Below are 23,234 nucleotides of genomic sequence, written 5' to 3' on the forward strand. Positions count from 1 at the left end.
ATTGAACTCCTTTTCATTTACTATTGGCCATTGGTGTGTCTTCTTTGGAATAATGCCACTTTGGGTCATTTTCCAAATTTTAAACTGGGGTTGCTTGTCTTCTTGCTGTTGAGTTGTATGAGTTCCCTGTATATTTTGGATATTAATTGTTTATCTGATATTCACTCTTTACCTGATAGATGGCTTGCAAATACCTTCCCCTATCCCATACACTGCCTTTTTATTTTGTTGGTTTCCTTTGCCAAGCAAAAGCTTTTTTGATAGTTTCTTAAGCTTTGAGTGTCATATCCAAAAAAACTATTGCCAAAGCCAATGTCAAGGAGCTTGTTCCCTATGTCTTATTCTAGGATTTTTATGGCTTCAGGTTTCATGTTTAAGTCCTTAATCCATTTTGAGGTGCTTTTTTTTTTTTTTTTGCAATGTAAGAGGAGTCCAGTTTTATTTTTTTGCCAGTGGATATCCAGTTTCCCCAGCACCATCTGTTGAAGGAACTGTCCTTTCCCCTTGTGTCTTCTGGGTGCTCCTGTCAAAAATTAGTTGACCATATATGCTTGGGTTCATTTCTGTGTTCTCTATTCTGCTCCATTGATCTTGGTGTCTGTTTTCATGCCAACATCCTACTTTCTTGGTTACTCTAACTTCATAATATAGCTTGAAATCAGGAAGTATGATGCTTCCAACTCTGTTTTTCTCTCTCAGAATTCTCTGTTGAGGACTTTGGAGAGAACTAAAGCAGCAGAATATTATCAGAAAGTTGAATTCGTTCACTTTATTCTCAATCTGACAGTTTTTAAATGGACCTAAGACAAATGCCAGGAATAAAATTTCAGTTCACGTGGAAAGGATTGTAATTCAGGACATTTCTTTAATTTGAGGTTTAGCGGAGAGAGAGCCTTTTCATTCTATAGAGACAGGTTGCAAACTCTATGACACTTTTTTAAGGTGAACTTGGCAAACATCTGAGTTGTCCTATATCCCAGAGAACAGCAGGGGAAGAGCCCACAAGAGACTGTGAAGTGGCCTAAAGACACAGAAGGATCTGGGTGGACCCAACAACCCAGAACCAAGGAGAAAGGGAAGATGTTGGCAGAAGTAGTAGATCCTAGTGACCAGAGACTAGAGAGCAGTTACTCTCGGCAGATGCCAGTGGAAGTCTGAGATGTAGCTACAGAGAGGAAGGACTCACTTCATTGATGCTGTGAGGCTGCAAAAGCCCCCCACCCCATTCCCAACCTGGATGTGGCCCCAGGGAGAAAAGAGGAGGGTCAGAAACTTCAAATGACTAAGTTTACTCAGAAGACACTAAGAAAATTGAAAGAGACTGAGTTTAACTCAGACTCATTAAGAATAATGGAACATTTGGGGCTCCTGGATGGCTCAGTCGGTTGAATAGCCAACTTGTGATTTCGGCTCAGGTCATAATCTCAAGGTTCATGGGATCCAGCCCCCCCACTCCCCCGCATCAGCCCTGCGCTCAGCAGGGAGCCTGCTTGAGAGTCTCTCCCTCTGCCCCTCCCCCATTCATGCACACGCACTCCCTCAAAGACATAAATAATCTTTTTAAAAAAATAATAATATAACACTAGAAAATGGAAATGAGCACTAAAGGGTAAAAATTAAGTCTAGTTTTAGGAAAATCATACTGCATTTTTGTACATCTGAATTGTTGTACACCGAAAACTCAACCCTACAATAGACAACTGCATTTTTGAAAGATCATTCCTATTGAGTTGTAGGGATAGCATTTGATGGCACAAAGGATACATGTGGAAGGCCAGCAAGAGATGATGGTGGTTTGGATGCAGTGGTGGCTGAGGCGGTGACTGTTAGAGGCCAAGTTTAGACAATAGAAGACCTGCTAGCTAGGCAGGTGGATAAGTATGTGGCTACAGAAGCCACGAGATCATTCAGGAAGTCACTGACCGTGAGAAGAGAAGGGAGCCTAGAGTAAGATTTCAGACCCATACAGATCAGGGAGAGATGAACCAGCAAAGAGGAGCATCTGGGGAGGTGGGAAGAACATGGGGGGGTCCCATTACCCTAGAAGGTCCATGAAGAAGATTTTTGGGGTGTTGTGTAGAATGATGCTAACAGGGTCAATTAAGAAGAGAATTGTAAACTATCCATTGAATTTCCTATGCATTGACAACTACTTACTAAATTCACAGAGTTTTTTTAATGTCAGAATAGATACAAATGGAAAAGGGGATGCCAATAATCATTGTGCTACATTTGGGGAAATTTCACCTACTACATCTGCTAGGCTTTATCATTTGAGAGAATCTATATTAATGTACTTTAAAGATCGATGCAACTTTTTAAAAAATTTCTTGAATAGTTTGTGAAACTTTATGGCAAATATAGTTTGAAGAATTCCAACTGAGGGGCACCTGGGTGGCTCAGTCAGTTAAGCATCGGCCTTCAGCTCAGGTTGTGATCCCAGAGTCCTGGGATAGGGTCTTGGGTTCCTTGCTCAGTGGGGAGCCTGTTTCTCCCTGTGCCTATCATACCCCATGCTTGCGCTCTCCCTCGCTCTCTCTCTCTCTCTCTCTCTCTGAAAATAAAATCTTTAAAAAAAAAAAAAAAAGAAAGAAAAGAAAAGAATTCCAACTGTGATCACAAATTGGGCCAGATTTTGCTTTGTCAGTTGTCAATATTTAATCCCTGCCCTGGTTCTAGATCCATCATTGTACCTTTACATGTGCTTTTCTTACTTTAGAAGAGGCAAACTCCAGTCTAAGTTTTAGACTCTGATTCTCTTTATAAAACAAACCAAGTTTCCTAATCACCTAACCACATTTAAGCGAAGAACTCCCATAACCCATTCGCTGTTTCTCCAGTTCTAGTGGTTTTTCTCCGGTATCTTCCGACACCTGCCGGCATCACAAACTTTGCACAGGAGCACACTTGTTGGAGGGAGTGGATTATGACTACAGCAGTCAGCATTTACTCATCCTCAAAGTCATTTTATGTAGATTAGTTTTGTCCTCCTCAAATAGATTTTCAACCCTCAGCCTGCAGGACCATGTCATATACCACTCTCTGCTCATTTTTCTGTTATCCCATTTATTACACATTCATCACACAGTAGACACTCAGTAGCTGCTTATTAATTGGCCAGGAAGCTGCTTAATTTCCTCCAAGAATTACAGTAGAACAAGTCTAGTGGCCAATGGAGTGAAGATTTGAACCTATGGATTTTATAAGAACAAAAAATGCAACATTACATTCTTTAAATGTTCATTGATTTTTATTTTTTTTAAAGATTTTATTTATTTATTTGACAGAGAGAGACACAGTGAGAGAGGGAACACAAGCAGGAGGAGTGGGAGAGGGAGAAGCAGGCCTTCTGCAGGGTAGGTAGCCTGATGTGGGGCTTGGTCCCAGGACCCCGGGACCACGACCCAAGCCAAAGGCAGACGCTTAATGACTGAGCCACCTAGGTGTCCCTGTTCATTGATTTTTATATATTATGTGATTTTCAACCCCTCCAGTCAGGGGTTTAAAAAAAAAGTTCTTTAGAGAGAGAGAGAGAGAGAGATTTATGGGACACCTAAGTGGCTCAGTCAGTTAACGTCTGCCTTCAGCTCAGGTCATGATCTCAGGATCCTGGGATCGAGTCCTGCATCACGCTCACAGGGAGCCTCTTTCTCCCTCTGCCTCTGCTGTTGTTCTCCCTGCTTGCACTCTCTCTCTCACACACACAAATAAATAAATAAAATCTTTTAAAATATTTATTTATTTATTTATTTTAGAGAGAGCATGGCAGGGGGCGGGGGCAAAGGGAAAGGGAGAGAGAAACTCAAGCAGACACTGTGCTGAGCACAGAACCCAACTTGATCTCACAACCCTGAAATCACAACCTGAGTCAAAACCAAGAGTCAAATGCTTAACCGACTGTGCCATCCAGGCACCCCAGGTAAAAACATTCTTATAATATATAGAAGTCCTGTTTCCTTAGATCATCAGAATTATTAAGTGCTGACTTTGGCAGCCACCCTCACCTGTGGAGGCAGATTTAGCTGATGCTCTTAGCTCAGGTTCCTCAGTCTACCCCTGCAGTACAGACCTTCTTGGCAAACTGTGCCTCCCCATGAAGAATTTCAGTTGGGAAACCAAAGTCAAGCTCATTTATAAGTAAGTCCATCATTAAAATAAGCCTAATAGTCACCTGAATTTTTTTTCTTTAATTTGACAGAGAGATCACAAGTAGGCAGAGAGGCAGGCAAAGTGGGGGAAGCAGGCTCCCTGCTGAGCAGAGAGCCCAATGCAGGGCTCGATCCCAGGATCCTGAGATCATGCCCTAAGCCGAAGGCAGAGGCTTAACCCACTGAGCCACCCAGCCGCCCTCACCTGAAATTTTAATTCTCTCATGAGTCTCAGAAATCAATAGGCATCTCCAACTATCTGCTACTCCAGACTCTGTTGTAGGACTCAGTAAGCTTTAGCTGGATTCTATAAAGTGGCCTGGGAGAACGTCTTACCTATTCTAAAAAGAAAAAAAAAAAAAAAAAAAAAAAGCCCTAGAAAACATGGATAGTGTGCGAAGATAATTAAATTTTTCTTTTTTTTTTTTTGTAAGATTTTATTTGTTTATTTGAGAGAGGGGGAGAGCGCACGAGCAGAGAGGTAGGGGCAGAAAGTGAGGGATAAAGAGTCTCCCCACTGAGCGGGGAGCCTGTTGAAGGGCTGGATTCCAGGATCCCAGGGTCCTGACCCAAAGGCAGACGCTTAACCAACTGAGCCACACAGGTGCCCCGATAACTAAACTTTCCAAGTTAATTTTAGTAAGTTATAACTTTTCCCTGTAAGGTTTCTCTCTCTGTGAGATGTATTGTTTAATGTGCACAAGTGTGAAGGTAAAATAATGTCCAAATGAAGACTGAGCAGCTAGTTAAGAAATTTAAAAATAAAGTAAGGTAAGTACATGAACTACTTATTTTATATCTTTCTTTTGATAGCAGTTCTAATAAATTGAACCTGACAGGTGCTAACTGCACTTGCATTTCTGTTGAGAGAAAGGTAGTGTAAGGTATGTATACCCAGAGCATAGCCGTTGGGTCATACATCCTAATACATTCTGTCGTATTCATAAGTATACAATGACATTGTGTTATTTCTCCCTGCCTGGTGTTTGGGGGAGATGTTTTGCTTCCTAATTATGGTACACCTGGCAATTTGTTTTGACCATCGTGAAGAGAAGAAAAAAGATTAATTGCAGGACAAATTCTGGGAACACAAAAGCATATTCTCTTTCTTTCCATTTACAAAGAAGCTGTGACTATCCAACAGGCTGTAATTTTTTAATGGGCTGCAAGGTTAACAAATAAGGATGCTATTGTAATTCTCATGCTTCATTTACATAATATCAACAGGATATTCAACACTAGATCAAAGCAGTCCCTTGCCATGTACACATGCAGTGGATATAATACAGATGCTTTTAGGTTGCTTTGAGAGTAAATGTCAGGGGGAAAAAAATCACAATTTTCCATTGATTTCTAAATTTTTATGGCATTTAGACTCATGCAATGACCTGTGATACGTTCAGTTATTATGATGCAGATTTGATCTGCTTGATTATTTAGGATTGCTTCTCACCTTGCCATTGTGATGCCAGCACCTAGAAATGCATTTTGCAGACTCTCCAAGAATATATGTCCACCTGTGTCTGTCCACATGCTCACATCCATGGGATAGCCAGCTAGCTCAAATAATGTTGGCTTATGTATTTTATAGAATTATTTTTTTAGTAAGAGTGAAAGAGAGAGAGATTTCAGAATTCTATTGCTTCCCACCCAATATTTCTCTTCCTGAGTTTATTTGCTATTCCTCTTTCTTCATAAGAAGTAATACTAACTCTCCAAGTCTCTTAAGAAGAAAAGTCAGTATATAAAATTAAATGACTTTATTTACAATCTTACAATTCAGTGAGGATCATTTAATTACATACTAAATACTAATCACATAAAGGAGTTTATTACAGTCTAAATTATGGATTTCTGATGAATTAACTGAATTAGTTCAGACAAAACACTTGACCCAGAAGCTTCTGATGGAAACAGCTGCACTTTTGGCACTCAAAATATTTCCCCTCATTCTACACTTTTTATTTACTCTAAACTGTGGAGGTAGCTAATACACTTCCTATCGTGTAGCTAATAAGCTTTCCTCCAACTTCCCTTTAAAGTTTTGATTAAAATGCACACAAAAATAGCAATAATATCAGCAGCACTGGAAACTGAGTTTCTTCTTTACCTATTTTGACACCGTACTACTTAGCTACGTGGGATCAATTCAAAGAGAAATTATAGTTAATACAATAGTATAATCAACACCATAAATTCCTGTCTATCTATAATTTCACATCCTGTAGAGACAATAGCTTTTTTTTCAAATATCTGTTGTATTTTTTTCAATGTTTTTTTTTATTTTTTATTTTAATTCCAGTTAGCATACAGTGTAATATTAGTATCAAGGGTATAATATAGTGATTCAGTACTTCCATACAACACCTAGTACTCACCACAGATTGAATATTATTAATATTTTCCTTTGCCTTTTGCCTCTGTCTTGGTCTCTCTCCCTTCCCCAGTCTCCTTTGTTTCTTCTAACTAGACACACTAGGCCGGTCCACAAACTCCCCAAAATCGTAATCAAACGAGATTACATTTTCTAACCATAATGCAATTGAGAGAGAATTGAAAAACACCTATCAGGAAATTAAAAATCAGTAAGATAATATGAAGTAAATAATTAGAGCTATAAATTATTTTTAATTAATAAAAATGGGAGTAGCCACATATAAAAACTATGAATGGGTTGCATCCAGGTCTATATGCATAGGAGGAAAATTCAAATCCTTAAATGTTTTCATTATTTTTTTTTAAAGATTTTATTTATTTATTTATTTGACAGACAGAGATCACAAGCAGGCAGAGAGGCAGGCAGAGAGAGAGGAGGAAGCAGGCTCCCCGCTGAGCAGAGAGCCCGATGTGGGGCTCGATCCCAGGACCCTGAGATCATGACCTGAGCCGAAGGCAGCGGCTTAACCCACTGAGCCACCCAGGCGCCCCAAATGTTTTCATTATTAACTGAGAAAAAATAATGAAAAAAGAATGTAAGTTGAGAAATTTTTAAAGGAGATTCAAGGTTATTCAACACCAGGAAAAACAGAAAAAAGAAATAATTACGATATGACAAAAATATACCAAATATCTAAATGAAGCTAAGCTAATAGTTTTATTTGAAAATAACTTGATAAGAATTTGAAAATAAAACAACAAAATAAATTCCTAATTACTTTAAAAAAGAATCCACAAAAAATTAGAAGTAAGAACATTATAACAAATGCAGTTGATAATACCAAAATCCTACCATATTATAAATGCAGTCAATTTCACAAAAACAACTTGAGGATGAAATATAAATTTCTGAAAAGAAGTCAGTCAACATGATGATGTGTCTGTCAAAGAAACGTTGACAAGAACTCAGTATTTTAGACAACTACATTTAAAGTTCATGAGACAAGTAATTCCCACGTTATGTAATCTGAGGGAAAAAAGGGTAATATAGAAAATTACCTATTTTATGAAGGTCACATACCCTGAAACCAAAGTCTGACAGGTAACATTTTAGAAAGGAAGGAGGGAAGGGGGTGGGGAGAAAGAAAGGAAGCTATGAGCCAATCTCACGATTTAAAGGTAAAACTCCTAAGTGCAATACTAATTGAAAGCAATATTACACTAAGAGACTCTCTAAATAGCTCGTATTCATGGAACATGGTATCAAAAGGTCAAAAGAAAAAAGTCATCTTGATAAACACTGAAACAGTTTTCAATAAAATAACACCTGGTCCTGATGAAAAGCAAATTAAAAATAGGAGGAAATTCTTTAACAATATGAAGACCACACTTCTTAAGCCAATTGTCAATATCATTATTTCCTGTAAAACACTGGAAACAGTTCCATTAGACAGTAGGATTAAGATAAGGATGCTAGTGACTATACTCTTCTACATTATTTGGGAACTTTTCCCTGATGGAATGAAACAGGAAAAGGAAGTCTTTTTTTTTTTTTAACTCTTTAAAAATTTTTATTTATTTATTTTTGAGAAAGAGAAAGAAAGAGCATGAGCACAAGCCTGGTTGGGGTGGGGGGCAGAGGGAGAAGCAGACTCCCCGCTGAGCAGGGAGCCCAATGAGGTACTTGATCCCAGGACCTGAGCCAAAGGCAGACGCTTAAACGACTGAGCCACCCAGGCACCCAAGTGAACAGAAGTTACTATAATAGCATAGCTATTGAAAAGGAGAAGTTGTAAGGGAATTAGTAGAAAACATGAATTTCAGTCTTAAAAATGCAAGGAGTGAACCAAAATGACAGGTACCAGCAATATTCAGCAAAGATATATATGTGAATAGGTAAGTAGATCTTCTTTCCTGTAAAAGTGTATAATGGGAAAAGAGCACATTAGAAATAATAACCCAAAAAGGTTGAGGAGTTTGAAATAAAGCTGGCAAGAAAACCACAAAGAGGCAAAAAAGATGTGGATAATGGAATGACACACTGTTTCTGGATTGGAACATAAGATATTGTAAACAGGACTATTCTAAAATTCATTTCTAAGTTGAAAAAGAAAACTGCATTCAATCTCTATGAGATTTTCTTTAGAACTTGAGATGTCCCTGAAGATCATTTGTAAATTTCAGAAAAAAAGAATAATTACAAAGGAGGACTTTCTTTATTAGATAGTAAAATGAATAACATGAAGCTCTAATAATTAAAACCATAGGCCTCTGTTATAAAAACCAACCACAGACTAAATAAGTAGAATAGCCCTAAAATTAACCCTAATATATATCAAAACCTGTCACAAAAAGACACACAGCAGAACAATAAGAGGTAAATGGATAATTTGTAAAATTTTTCTGATGTGGAGAGAAGAAATAAGATAATCCTACTTCAGGCTGGATATGCAAATATTTCCCAGATACGTTAATGATTTCATTGTAAGAAATAAACCAAAAGCAGCCAAATGATATGAACTAAGTCTGTACAATCTCTGCTTAGGAAAGAATCCAACATAAGGAGTAATAAAAGGAATTTTTAAATTTTAAAAGAAGAGATAGGCTAGCTTTGGACTGCATAAACGTTTAAGCCTTTGAGAGATTATCAAGTGTCATTAGAAGTTAAAGAACCAAACACAAGATAAGAACAAATGGAAAAGGTGAACATGTGTATTGCCCAAAGGGCTCTTATAAATAATCAGGAAAAACATTAACATACCCAACGGAAAAATGGGCACAAGACATTGATCAATGCAAGGGACGAATAAGAATATATATGATCATAATATATATGATTATATATATGATATATAAGAATATATATGACCTAGAAATAGAAATACAAGTTAGAGCAAGTTGTTTTTTACTTAGCAAAATGGCAAGGATGAAAAAATATTTAACAGTGATGAGAATGTTTAATTTTTCTCCAACACTAATTTAATTATTTAATTATTCTCACCAAACACTAATGGTAAGACTGTAGAGTCAGTATTTCGAAAGTGATTTAGCAATACAGAAAAAAATGGAAATAGGTGTGCATCATTGACCCAATAAACCCACTTACGAGGACATAGCCTAAGGAAACAACTGCAAGAGGAAAAATTTATGTACTGGCAAAAAATAAAATGAGACAAGAAGAAAATGATTAATAAGTAGTGACATGTCCATAGATCGAATATTAACAGCACCGAAAATTCATTTTTCAAAGAATAACCTTGGCAAACGGCTAGCTAACCTAACTACTGGATAAAATATTACAGAATTGGAATTTGAATGCTGTGAATAATCAGCTTAACCTTCCTCCCTGTGAGGTGGCTCATTAAGAAGAGCACCTGGGCAAAAGGCTCTAGAAAAGCCGGGTGTGTACTGGCTGAGGGAGAACGAGGTGCGCACTCTCCAGAGAGTGGACCTTCTCCATCCCTCGCTGACGTGGGCCTTCAGAGTCCACCCCTGCATCAAATTAAGAATCTGAATAATGTTACTGAAGCCTGGTACAGAGCCTCTAGTGCCATGTGTGGGAAGACTAGAGTGTCACCTCCAGAGACGTCCTCTTTGTTGCCAGGCTGGCTTGGGTCACTGAGAGCCTTCTTGACATTTCCTCCAGCCATGCTCTGGACCAGACAGGCTCTAGTCAGGAAGAATGGCTTAACTAAAACTGTGAGCCTTTCTCACCCCACCTGGACAGGAACCACCTAATCTGCATGTTACCAAGTAGGAGCAGAGGACAAGAAGAGAGTAAACGTTGTGTGTTTAGAATCAGATAACGTTCTTCTATTGTGTTTTCCAAAGGCCATTCTGAGAAAATGACTATGAATGAGTCTATCTAAAACTGGGCTCTTCGGGAAAAATTAACATTGGTTCCCCCTCAGGCTATCTACGCAGATATTCTTCAGAAAGATTAAGATCTTCTGTCCTTCAAATACAGCCAAGATGTAATGAGGGGCCTTAAATATGGTTCTCCAGGCAAGTAGGCTTGTGTTTTGTTGTCTGACCGTGCCCATAGTCCCGTGGACAGTCGCTTGGCGTGACGGTCCGCCATCCCCCAGGAAGAAGGCACTCTCGAGAGATCATCAGTGTCACCGTGTGTGTTCTCTCTTAGGGCGCCCTGCTTGGATGACTATGCACGTGTGTGTAAGACAGCTGCGAGTAAGGACATAACCAACCCCATGACTAGAACAGAGCTAGGCTTTGAGGCCTCTAGTCCAAGACCTCAGCCCAACGAGGGTGCCAGCCACCGAAAGCAGATATGCAGTGATCATGTCCAAGAGCCAAATGGTAATCTAGAGGGCATGTCTCTTTACCCCCCTCCCCCACAAACAGAGCAGCTTTATTCTCCTCTGTTTCTCCTGTGACCTAACTAGAATAGACATGAGGGGCAGGCTTGGAGGGCTGCACCTTACCTAAACCTAGGAACACAATTTAAAAACCAAATGCTCACGTCTCAAGGTTCTGGATACTAGCGCAATGTGCCTACATCAGGGAGTGTCAAAAAGCTGAAGAGCCCATGCCCTACGGAATAAGCGCAGATGCACTCGGGCTCTGGGACATCAGTTTTTGGTTGGTGGAAGAGAACGAGCCGAAGGAGTCACTTGGGCAGTCCTAAATGGGTATGGAGGCCAGTAGCGGCCAATCGAGAAGGTCAGAGGAAGCCTGTGAGTCAGACCCAGGGCATGGTAAGGCATCCCCAGAGCGGTAAGGACACTCAGAATAGCAGAAGCACCTCCCCTTATAACCCTTCCCCTCGGGTAGCCTCAAGAGAGCACAGGCAGACCATACAGGAAAGCAAGTGGCCAAATCCAGGGTAACCACGAGAAGTGAAAATGTCTCCAAAGCGTGCAAGGGAGAGAGGACCAGTGTAGACTGAACTGTATCTTGTCTTCTCCACACTGGCTGGCCTGGCTGTGGAAACAGTACCTTCTGGAAGGCAGGTTGCAATCCTGAGTGCATGAATTCTGCCTTTGACATGCAGCAATGAATATTCCTCTCTTCTAAGATTTCCTGTAGGTCAAATGTATTGCTTAAAGTTCACAGACTGTCAGCAGTGAATGGGAAATTTACAAAGAACTAAAAAATGGATTTCTTAAAAAATTACAATAACAGAAGTGCCTTTCTGTTCTGCTAATATCTGATTGAGATGATCCTTATGCAAATTATACTCTCAATGTATACTTAAGTAAAATAGTTAATTATTATTAAAATGAGAATAATATGGAGATAATAAGTTTCTAAAGCAAATATTGCCAATGACTTTTAAGCTTTCTTCCAAAAAAAAAAAAATATATATTGAACTGTTTGTCCTTTCACTAGTCAAAGAAATGTGCATTTCTGGTAAACTAAACCACCTAAATATTACCAGAACTACAGTACAAATAAATATTTTACCTTCTGGCTATTTAATGTAGCAATAACCTTTACAAGCTAATATTTATCATGCGCATCACACAAAACAGACACAAACCTAATTTTGCTACTGCCAACACTGCTGATAATTTGGGATTACAAATGTTTATGCCACTTACGTAATTAAGGGGTTAGAATGACGTTAGCAGACAGTGTTTGTACCTCCCCCCTCCCCGAAAAGAACAAAAATTTAGAGGGCAAAATCAACTTGCCTTTCTGGAATATTTGTATGCTGATAAGTTCATGGGAAGTTTGGTCTTCAAAAATAAAAAATAGTCTGGGGAAATTTAATTTAAATGCAATCAGACCCTGTTGAACACACTCATCAATAATTTTCACTTACTGGGTGGCCACTTTGCATGGCAATATCTTAAGTGAGACACCCTTTTAAGAACATTCAGCCCTCTGCGTCTCATTATCCTGGTGAAGGAAAAAAGTCCGTGGATGAACATGAGAACAGATTCTGCAAGAGACAAGAATTAAAAAGAAATTCTTAAAATTCAACACATTTTGACATTTTTTATCTCTATAATATACACATACCCACTTGCCTATTTGTAATTTTACATAAATGAAGTATTTTTTGATATACCCTTTTTCCCCTATTTCCTTACCCCTGTTGTCCCTCCCCAGCCCACATTGCCTGCCCCCTCAAGACAACCTTTATCCTAAAGCATGTATGCTTTCATTGCTTTTGCAGATACACAGATATACATGCATGCACTTATACCCACGTACACATACAGAGATTTTTGTCATTGTTTTATATAAATAAGATCATAATATAAATGTATACACATCTTGTTTTTCTCCTTCAGTTCCTTAGCAGGATTCCCTGCACATCAGCTGGCATAGCTCTAACTCATTCTTTTTACTGGCTAGATAATATTTCATGTGTATTTCACAGTGACTTAAATAAACTTTTCTCTCTTGCTAGACATTCACTGTTTCAATCTTTGGCCACTATGAAAGAGGTTTTAGATAACATCTTTGAGAAAATGTCCCAGTATGCCAGGATTTTAGTTTTGTGGGATAAGTTCCCAGTGTAGGGTTATTGAGTTGAAAGGTATATTTAGTTTTGATAGACTGCTTTCCCAAAAGCCCTATCAATCAACATTTTCTTTAACAATTTGTGAGAACATACTTTTTTTTTTACACCCTATTCAGTACTGTTGTTAACCTTCTTCTTAATCTTTGCCAAATGTCCCTAAAGTAAAATAATATTTTCTTGTTATTTTAACCTATATTGCCTTGTCTACTAGCCAGCACTGGCACCTTCCTATGCTTATTGACTTTTTAGATTTGCCCATCTTGAACTTCCTTTTTAAAACTTTTGCCCTCTTTTTCTGCTGGTCTGTATTTTTTTTTAAGATTTTATTTGACAGAGAGAGATCACAAGTAGGCAGAGAGGCAAGCAGAGAGAGAGAGAGAGAGAGAGAGAGGAGGAGGAAGCAGGCTCCCTGCCTAGCAGAGAGCCCGATGTGGGACTCGATCCCAGGACCCTGAGATCATGACCTGAGCTGAAGGCAGAGGCTTAACCCACTGAACCACCCAGGCAGCCCTGCTGGTCTGTATTTTTATGGTCATTTGCTAGCACTTTTATGTATTACAAATACAATCCCTTGACTTGTTGTTCGTATGGTAAATAGAGTTTTCCAAATCTATCTTGTGTCTTCAGATTTTGTTGCTATATTAATCTTTATCTATTTTTAATAGCCAAATATGTCTACTTTTTTATGACTTCTGGATTTTGGTTAAGATATTCATACCCCTAGATTGTTCCTGAATTCCTCTGGTTTCTCTTTCAAGAGTTTTATTGGTTCTTCTACTTACACTTATCTTGGAAGCATCAGGAATTTATTTTCCTGTAAAAAGTGAGAATGGTGTTGCAGTTAACAAAATTCACTTACCGCTCTGTCTCTGAGCTTAAATGGATCCATCTAACCTCTTAGCATCTCCAAACACCTACCACATGGAGAACAATCATGAAAAGGCAGGAGGACATCAAAACCTAAGTCATGATCCCTACCACTCAAAAACGTATGGCTCCACTTTAAAAAAAAAAAATCACAGATAAAAAGAGTAAGATTTTATGTTTGTCTAGGGCTCCATGACAAAGTTCCACAGATGGTAGTTTAAACAACAGAAATTTATTTCCTCATAGTTCTGGAGATTAGGAACTCAAGATCTGTATGTTGGCAAGGTTGGTTTCTTCTGAGGTCGCTCTCCTTGGCTTGTAGATGGCAGTCTTCTCTCTGTGCCTTTACGTGGTCTTCCTGCTGTGTGAGTCTGTGTCCTAATCTCCTCTTCTTATAAGAACACAGTCATATTGAATCAGGACCCATCCTTGTTACCTCACTTTAAAGACGTTTTCTCCGGTCATATTCTGAGGTACTGGGGGCAAGTTCCTTCACATGTGAATTTTGAGCGGATACAACTCATTTCAAATGATCTGTACAGATTATGAGTACTGTTGGTGTCCCTGAGAGGGGGGTCACTGGACAGTTGGTGAGAGCTTCATGGAAAAGCATGCTTAAGATTTCAGTGAGGCCATGAGAAGCTTTTCTGTGAGAAAATGAGAATAAGCAAAGTGATGGCTATAGACATGGTGTGTCAGGGTTCAGTGAGGTAAGTAGACTGACCAGAGGTGATAGTTCATTTTTGGGGGAAGTGGGTTATAAAATTGGAACTGCCGAGATTCTAAGTAATCTGGATTTAGGAGAAGTTTAGGCTTAATCAAAGAAGCAAAAAAAAAAAAAAAAAAAAAGCATCATAGACTTTTGAAAATGAAACCTCATAATTAAAATGATAGTTAAGGGGGTGGGGGGAGCTGGTGTTCATTTGTGAGATGAAACATGGAGAACAAGTGAAGGCTGTGCAAATGAGCAGTTTAGCCCAGAGTGGTAGCGGTGGTAGACAGGAAGAAACAGTGGGTGACTATTAGACATCTCAAAGTATGTATCCAAAAATTGACAGAAGTTGATGATTGTCTATTTATAGGAAATGAGCAAAAGGGATAAGGCAAAGGTGATGTCCACATTTTGAGCTGCAGCGGGGTGGGGGTGGGGGACAGAAATGATGATGCGTGCCATGGAGCTTGTGATCTATAGAATCCTACATGGAGAAGAAAGTGACCACCAGTGCATTTGAGCCTGAGAGTTTGAGACGGAAGTACTCAACAGGGCGTAAGACATTGGGACAGGAGCCCTGGCGGGGTGAGAACGTCAACCCTAAGCTGGGCATCCGGAAGCTTTTCAGTATGGAGTCCACTGTGGTAAGTGCAAGGAACGAAGAGGGGAGTGACTCAGTCCAGGAGGCAAAGGGATTATTTGCTCATCCAGCAACATTTTATTAAGCACTGACTGTATGTCAAGCATGTCCTTAAGTGCCAGGAATACAAAGTTAAATCAGATAAGGGATCGCCCCTCTGAAATCTCACCCTCAGTCATGAAAGTCAGGGGTGGTCGATAATGTTAAATGATGAAGTCAGCCATTGAGGGACAGATAAAGGGCCTTCGTATTTGTCAATAAAGTGGTCACCCTTGCTTTTGTAGAAGGCAGTTTCAATAGTCTGGGTAATAGAAATGAGATTGAATGGGGGAACCTTTGATGAGACAGTGGAGACAAGAGCAGGTCTCTCTTTATTGCCAGAACTGGTTTTGTTTTCCACTCTCCTGGCCTTTATTCAGATTCTTTGCCACCTTCTGCTTAATTAACTTCTGTTACAATAGTAAAACCCTGATATTTTAATTCAGACTTTAACATTAAATTCAAGTTAGGGCACCTGGGTGGTTCAGTTGGTTAAGTATCTGCTTTCAGCTCAGACCATGATCTCAGGGTGCTGGGATCAAGTCCCACATCGGGCTTTCTGCTCAGTGGAGAGTCTGCTTCTCCCTCTCCCTCTGCCGCTGCCCCTGCTCCTGCTCTCTCTCTCTCTCTTTCTCTCTCTATATATCTATATGTATCTGTCTCTCAAATAAATAAATAAAACCTTTTAAAAATAAGTAAATAATGACAAGTTAAAATTTAGTCACAGGGCAGTTTCATGCTTCTAAAAACAGTATCTTCATACCATATGTTTGTTTCTTCCCATTCAAATTCAAATGAATAACATAAGAGGATAAAACCAAAACATTTTACAATGATAAGACTTTGCAAGAGCCGTAGAAGCTGTTTAATAAGCACTGAGAGATGATAAGCAGGAGAAAGAAAAAACTAAAAGACCACTGTTTGTGCTGGCGGCAAGAATCCAGCTTTTATCATCTTTCCTGGTGTTTGTGAAAATCTAAGACAGGATCCGAAAGGGCTCAGATACTTGGATTCCCTCCACTCCTTTTTCTATCCCTGTAGAGAGGAACGGAGAGAGAGAACAGGAGACAAATCTCCAGAGATTAGTTGGGAAAGGGCTTTCACCCTTCCTATCACTGATGTCTATTAACAGGGTCTCCTTAACGAAGATCTCATTTTCTTTGTTCTTATTCAAAAAAGAATGTATGATTTCTGGGGTTGTCTCTGATTGTTCCATGCATTACACATCTATAAAGTACTCCCAGCTCGCTGATCTATCTTTGCCATCCAGCAGTTTCTCATAGATTCTGAAGTGAATGAGCTAGATTATGTGAGAATATAATGTCATTGTGATAAGCATGTTCACCTAGTGGGCTGGGCATGAGACTAGAAAGTTAGACAACTTCGAGTCTCTATCCTGATTGAAACTGGTTTGCACTACCAGTTGTGGTTATTTACACATAGTAGAAATATTCATTGATTTGATTCTCTTTGACTTGAGTTGGTTAGTATGGTTTGGAGAAATTCAGTTTCTCTGTGTATTTCTACATGTAGATGAGGAATAATCCCTTCGCCTTTATTACACAAAGTCATGATCTATTATTGCCTTTAAAGTCCAGCCAACAAACGTATGGTCAGATGTAAGTTGAATATAAGTCATTCTCCAATAAGCACCCTACCCTGTTCCCACCCTGATCTTGATCTTGATCTTGATGTATCCATTGAACAGACATTTCTGCACAAAAGCAGTCAGGAGACACAGTGGTCATGAATCATGACAAACAGACAAATAATTGCTGAGATGCCCATTGGCTCTGTAAATGTAAAGCCGCGTGTGACGAGCACTACCAACCCAGTGCACAGAACGTCAGAAACTAATGATGCTGCTGCAGCTTTAAGAACTTGGCCACATTGAAAAAAGAGAAGATGACGACAAACTTTATTCTTTCTTGGTGAAGGTTTTTAAAGCCAGGTCTGAAGACCCTAATAGCTTGAGGTTCTACATTTAGAAGGGAGTCGAGCCTGCAAATGAGCAGTGTTCTTATTCGGGCACAAATTAGGAGATGGTCCTTGAAGTAGAGATTGGATGGAGCACGGCTTGGATGGATTTCTGTGCATTGAGTTTGTAAGCTGAGACTTTATGGAATTATCAGGTCCAGCATGTTTTTAGCAGAGTCTTTTGTGTTTTCTATGTAGGGTGTCCTGTCACCTTGCAAAGAGTGAAAGTCTTACTTCTTCTTTGCCAATTTAGATGCCTTTTATTCCTTTTTATTGTCTGATGCTGAGGCTAGGACCTCCAGGACCATGTTGAGTAAAAGTGGTGAGAATGTACATCCCTGTCTTCTTCCTGACTTTGGAGGAAAACTCTCAGCTTTTCCCTATCGAGGATATTAGCCATGAGTTTTTCATAAATGGCCTTTATTATGTTCAGGTATGTGCCCTCAAAACCTACTTTGTTGAGGGTTTTTATCATGAATACGTGTGTACCTTGTCACCTGTTCTTTCTGTATCTATTGAAATGATCATATGGTTCTTACCCTTTCTTTTATTAATGTGATGTATCATGTTGATTGATTCGTGACTAGTGAACCACCCATGCAACCCCAGGAATAAATCCCTGGGTTGATCATAGTGAGTGATTTTCTTCAATGTATTGTTGGGTTCAGTTTGCTAGTATCTTGTGGAGTATTTCCACATCTATGTTCATCAGAGATACTGGCCTGTAGTTCTTCTTACTTGTGATGTCTTTATCCAGTTTTGCTCTCAGGGTAATGCTGGCCTCATTGAATGAATTTGAAAATTCTCCTTCCTTTTCTATGTATTGGAATAGTTTGAGAAGAACAGGTATTAACTCTTCTTTAAATGTTTGGCATAATACCCCTTTTTTTTTTTTTTTTTTTTTTTTTTTTTTTTTTTTTTTTTTTTAAAGATTTTATTTATTTATTTGACAGAGAGAGATCACAAGTAGATGGAGAGGCAGGCAGAGAGAGAGAGAGGGAAGCAGGCTTCTTGCTGAGCAGAGAGCCCGACGTGGGACTCGATCCCAGGACCCTGAGATCATGACCTGAGCCGAAGGCAGCGGCTTAACCCACTGAGCCACCCAGGCGCCCGGCATAATACCCCTTTTGAAGAATTTTCTAGTAGCTTCAACTCCTCTCTCCATCATCCTCTGAATTTCTGTACACTATTCCACATTACCAAACTATGCATTTCTTTTCTTCCCCTTCTTTCCTTTCCCTTATCTGTCAAAGCCCCAGACCACCAAACAGTCAGAAGGAATGTGTCGTGAGGGATGTGACAAGGGTTGGTTGGGGGAACAAGGGTCTTTCCTCTTTCTTCCAGCTTGAGCCCCAGTTGTATGTATATAATTTCTTATTTACCCCAAAAGAACACATTGCTTGATAATAGTCCTTGTAATTGAATGCTTGTTTATGATCACCTTTCTCATAGGTATCTCTAAAGAAGAAGAGCCAAAAATATTGAGACCCCCAAGACGGCCCCGGAAACCCAAAACATTAAATAGCCCTGAGGACTCCACATACTATTACCTGCTACATGTAAGTGGCTCACTCTTACTACCAGATAGGAGCCATAGCATCCACTAACACCCCTCTTCATCCTGGTCCAAGCCTGCCCTCACAGTCCTGTAAACCCCCCCGTCCTCCAGCAGTCTTCTCTGAGCATGCATTAGTTGAGCTGAGATGCAAATACCAACCCAGAAAGAGAAGCGGTCGTTAAATGGAGCTCTCAGAGAGCCACCTCTGGTCAAAGGGCGAGCTTAAGGAAAAGAAGGGAAAAGAGGAAGAAAGAGACATTTACTTAAGCACCTTTTAAATTCCAGGCCTAGAAAAAGGGGTGTTCACACACACTGTGACATCTAATCCTATGAAGAGCCCTTCAGGTGGTGTCCTCCTCTCACTGGTCAGGACTCAGACCCAGATAGGCACCCCAGAGCTGCCGGGGTCATCAGCTATGCTCAGGTCATTAGCTATGTGCAGTAAGAGGTTACTGCACAGCCTCTGCTTACTCCCTGTGTGCATCCACCAACCTGCGCTTCCTCTCCTGCTCCTGCTCTCCGTGAAATGCCACCATCATCCACTGGTGACCCGGACCAAGAACCTGGGAATCGTCCTGGATCTTGCCCTCTCTCTCATTCCTGACATCCATCTGTTGCCTAAAGCAGGGCTTCTCCTGGCCGAGGCTCACTCCCAGGTGTGCCGTGTCTCCGACCCCAGCGGCGACACTCTAGACCACCTTTGTTCCTCACCTAGAATATTTCAGGCTGCCAATCTTGGCGTCTCCAGCCCCTACCAGATTGTTTCTCTAGACCATCTTGTGAGAGAGTTCCTCCATTGCTGATGCCTCTGAGAACTCAGCAGTTCCTTCAGCATGAAGTCCAGCTGCTGGGGGCCCTCCTCATGGGCCTCAGGACTACTTGTCAGCCCCTTCTCCGGGCCCCATGTCCACTAGCCACGGCTAACTGCTGGAAATCCTGACAGCCATGGCCTCATGTCCCTTAGACCTTTGCACCTGCTGATCCTTCCCTCTGCCATGCTTATTCCCTCTTCCACCCCCACTGCCACAAGGATTCTCCCTCCACACCCAGAGAATGCTTCCCATCTGTTGGAATTTTTCCTAGCTTTTCGGCAGAAAATAGAGCTCCCACTTGATTTCCAAGTCAAACAGCCTCCTAGTCCTCCCTTCTTTCTAGGGGTTTCTCTCCAGGGTCTTTGGAGGGCTCCCCTTCCACATTGGTGTTGCCTAGTGCTCAACCTTAGGCTCTCTTCTCCTCTCATTACCTTTGGACAATCTCATGACGTCAGTTACTACCCATTCCCAAATCTTCACCTCTGGCCAGATCTCTCTCAAGCTCTACACTCAGATCTCAAACTGGCTAGTGTTTGTCTTACATACTGTACATGGATATGCACACACACAAACACACACACACACACAGCTTTACTGAGATATGTCATATACCATACAATTCGCCCACCTAAAATATATAATAAAATGGTTTTCATTATACTCAGAGTTGTACAGCCATCACCATAATCAGTTTTAGAATATTTTCATCACCCCAAAAAGAAACTCCATACCCATTAACAGTCATTCCCCATCCCCTCCCTCCAGCCCTAGGCAACCACTAATCTATAATCTATGTTCTGAACATTTCATATAAATAGAAATGTGTGACACATGGTCTCTGTGAATGAACGACCAGCTCTTTTTACAAAACAGCAATCAGAATAAAATCCTGACCCATCCCCCTTTCTCATCTCATATCCAAAAACCTACCTCTCAAATATCTCCTGAATTTCTGTTTCTCTCCACACCATGAGCCCAGCATTCCCAGTTGATATTTCTGCATCTGTCCTCCCTCTCAGTTCTCTTGTTTTGTTCCCCTTCTCATTAATGCATCTTTCACACTGTACAGTTGGGTTTCTAAAATTAACATCTGGTCACACCACCCTCTGATGGAAAACCTCGTAATGACTTCCTAGTGTCCTATGATAGAAGGGCTGGTCAACACCAGGGCCCTGCCTACCTTCCCGGCCTCAGCTCCTGACATTCAGTCACCCCTTTTTTCTCTCCTCTCCAGCCATTCCCTCTCGTTAACCTGTACCTGAGCTTCACATTGTCAGTAGGCAGCTGTCCCTGGACATGCTCTGTCCTCGGCCCAGAACCAATTCCTTTTTCTGTTCTCACCTTATGGGGACAAAATACCCCAGTCTCAATGTCTTTTTCTTCAGGAAGCCTTCCTGATACTCCCAAATCCCAAAGGAGCTCCATGAGGTTTCCATGAGGTCAAGGAGTTTGTCTGTTGCGTTTGGCTTGACACATAGTCGGCGTGCAATAAATATTTGTGGTACAGACGAGCGCAGAGCAGTGTGAGCGAAATGCAGTCAGAAGTAAATCGAGGAAGCAGAAGTTCCAGGTAGCTCCATTTGACTCTTACATTATGAAAATCTTGAAAACAGATTTTTTTTCTACACTGCCCACCCCAAAAGGAAGCTCATCGCCTGACATGTGTTTATGTGGTGAAATGGAAAGAAGAGCAGAGAACAAGATTAGAAATTACCTGACGTTCCCTCTTAAATCTGAATAGAAGTGGTAAATGGTGCTCAGTGACCTTTATTAACTGCGGCCAGAATGACCATTGACTGTGAGGGCTTCAGCAACGGATGCCACTCTCAACATGAGAGCTGATAAAAGATTGAAGTAAGGTGCAGTGTCTGTTACCAACAACAGCCTGTTCACCAGGAATCATGCAGCAGAGCCTGACCCTCACAGATGAGTCCCTGCCCTCCAGAAGTTGACTTTGCCTTCCTATTACTCTTTTTTAAATCAATGTAGAGGGTTTAATACCTCTTCAACTATTAAGGACTTGAATTCTTTTTATAACCCTAAGTCTTGAAATCTGTGGCTTCCATGAAAAATAAAGCGCAGAAACCCAGGATATTAGTATAAGCAACAACATACGACATGGTCATCTTTATCTGGCCCTTACCCAAATTTGGGGCATGACGCAGAGTGGAATCTATAGCTCTAGATGTGGGACCCACATGCTTTAACCGGGAAAACACTTTCTGGAATTTTAGGTTGGCTGTAATTACATGGAAGTGGGCTCCAGTAGGTGGAGTGGTAACCACCGGGCAAGGGGAACACAGAGGGGGAGGCAGCCATTGCCACGGATGCTTTGGCCTCCTGCCAGTACAAGTGCATTGAATGCAACCAGGGGGCCAAGGAGTTGTACCAAGACGGTAAACTGTGGAGTGAAGGTAACCGTCGGCAAATCCTGTCATAAAACCTGTAGACAGAATGTATCAAGTATGATCCTGTTATCATCTTGATTAATGCTATTTTTTTAAATATTTTATTTATTTATTTGAGAGAGAGGCAGTGAGAGAGAGCATGAGCGAGGAAAAGGTCAGAGGGAGAAGCAGACTCCCCGTGGAGCTGGGAGCCCGATTCGGGACTCAATCCTGGGACTCCGGGATCATGACCTGAGCTGAAGGCAGTCGTCCAACCGACTGAGCCACCCAGGCGTCCCTGATTAATCCTATTTTATGCAAAGCCCAGGCCTTAGAGGCATCTTCTTTTTTTTTTTTTTTTTTAAGATTTTATTTATTTATTTGACAGAGAGAAATCACAAGTAGGCAGAGAGGCAGGCAGAGAGAAAGGAGGAAGCAGGCTCCCTGCTGAGCAGAAAGCCCAATGTGGGGCTTGAACCCAGGACCTGGGATCATGACCTGAGCCGAAGGCAGCGGCTTAACCCACTGAGCCACCCAGGCGCCCCGAGGCATCTTCTTTTCAATACTAAAACAAACATGCAGGAAAAACTCCGCACATTTTGTTTGCTTTGTGAAGCATTCCTAAGGTAGTGGCGGCTGCAAGGTTCAAACCAGAGCACCAAACCTGACGATTTCATCAGATATACCAAGAAATGGGATTTCTCCAACATGTTTGCGGTTACTTCTCTGGAACAAACTGCCTTTTTTGGTTGGCATTTTTACTTTCCTGTGGGTAGAATGAACAATGACAGCAGGGAAGAAAAAAAAAACCCTCAACTTCATTTTGTTGTTGAAAGCATTATTATTATTATTATCTAGCTGTGGGAAACTCTTACTGCTTCCAGCTGTCATTTGGGAACATGATAACACACTCATTACAGTATTTGTCCTTAAATCAAATTTTCAGACAATTAAAGTGACCCTGAAGATCAACTGAAAGCTCTCCTTTGGGCCATCTTGAGTGGCTTACTGATGGAGAGCACCATGGTCTACTTCTTCCAGAGGATGGAATGGGATGTAGGACGGGATTGTGCAATCTATAAATCTCAAGACTTTAGAAGAGTTGTATTCTTTATTATATGTAGTATGACCAACTGCATCCAAAAAAGAGAAAACATAAAATACAAACCAAGCACCTCATTTCTGTTGAGGAAAATGAAGCAAAGATTTGGATATAGTTCCTGAA

General features: G+C 40.6%; 1 protein-coding gene across 6 annotated transcripts in view; it reads left to right on the forward strand.

Annotated features, from left to right (window-relative positions):
• The window catches only part of MYO3A (myosin IIIA), a 248,501-nt gene that overhangs the window by 213,551 nt on the left and 11,716 nt on the right, over positions 1-23,234 (forward strand). For 5 of the 6 annotated variants that reach the window (XM_047743195.1, XM_047743199.1, XM_047743198.1 and 2 more), the window contains one exon: positions 18,705-18,811. The exons of the other annotated variant lie outside the window; for it this stretch is intronic. In XM_047743195.1, coding sequence (XP_047599151.1) covers positions 18,705-18,811 — 107 coding nt within the window. The remainder of the gene's footprint in view (positions 1-18,704; positions 18,812-23,234) is intronic. 6 annotated transcript variants of the gene reach the window in all.

Source organism: Lutra lutra, chromosome 8 (genome assembly GCF_902655055.1).
Source record: "Lutra lutra chromosome 8, mLutLut1.2, whole genome shotgun sequence".
In the NCBI taxonomy this organism is placed as follows: domain Eukaryota; kingdom Metazoa; phylum Chordata; class Mammalia; order Carnivora; family Mustelidae; genus Lutra; species Lutra lutra.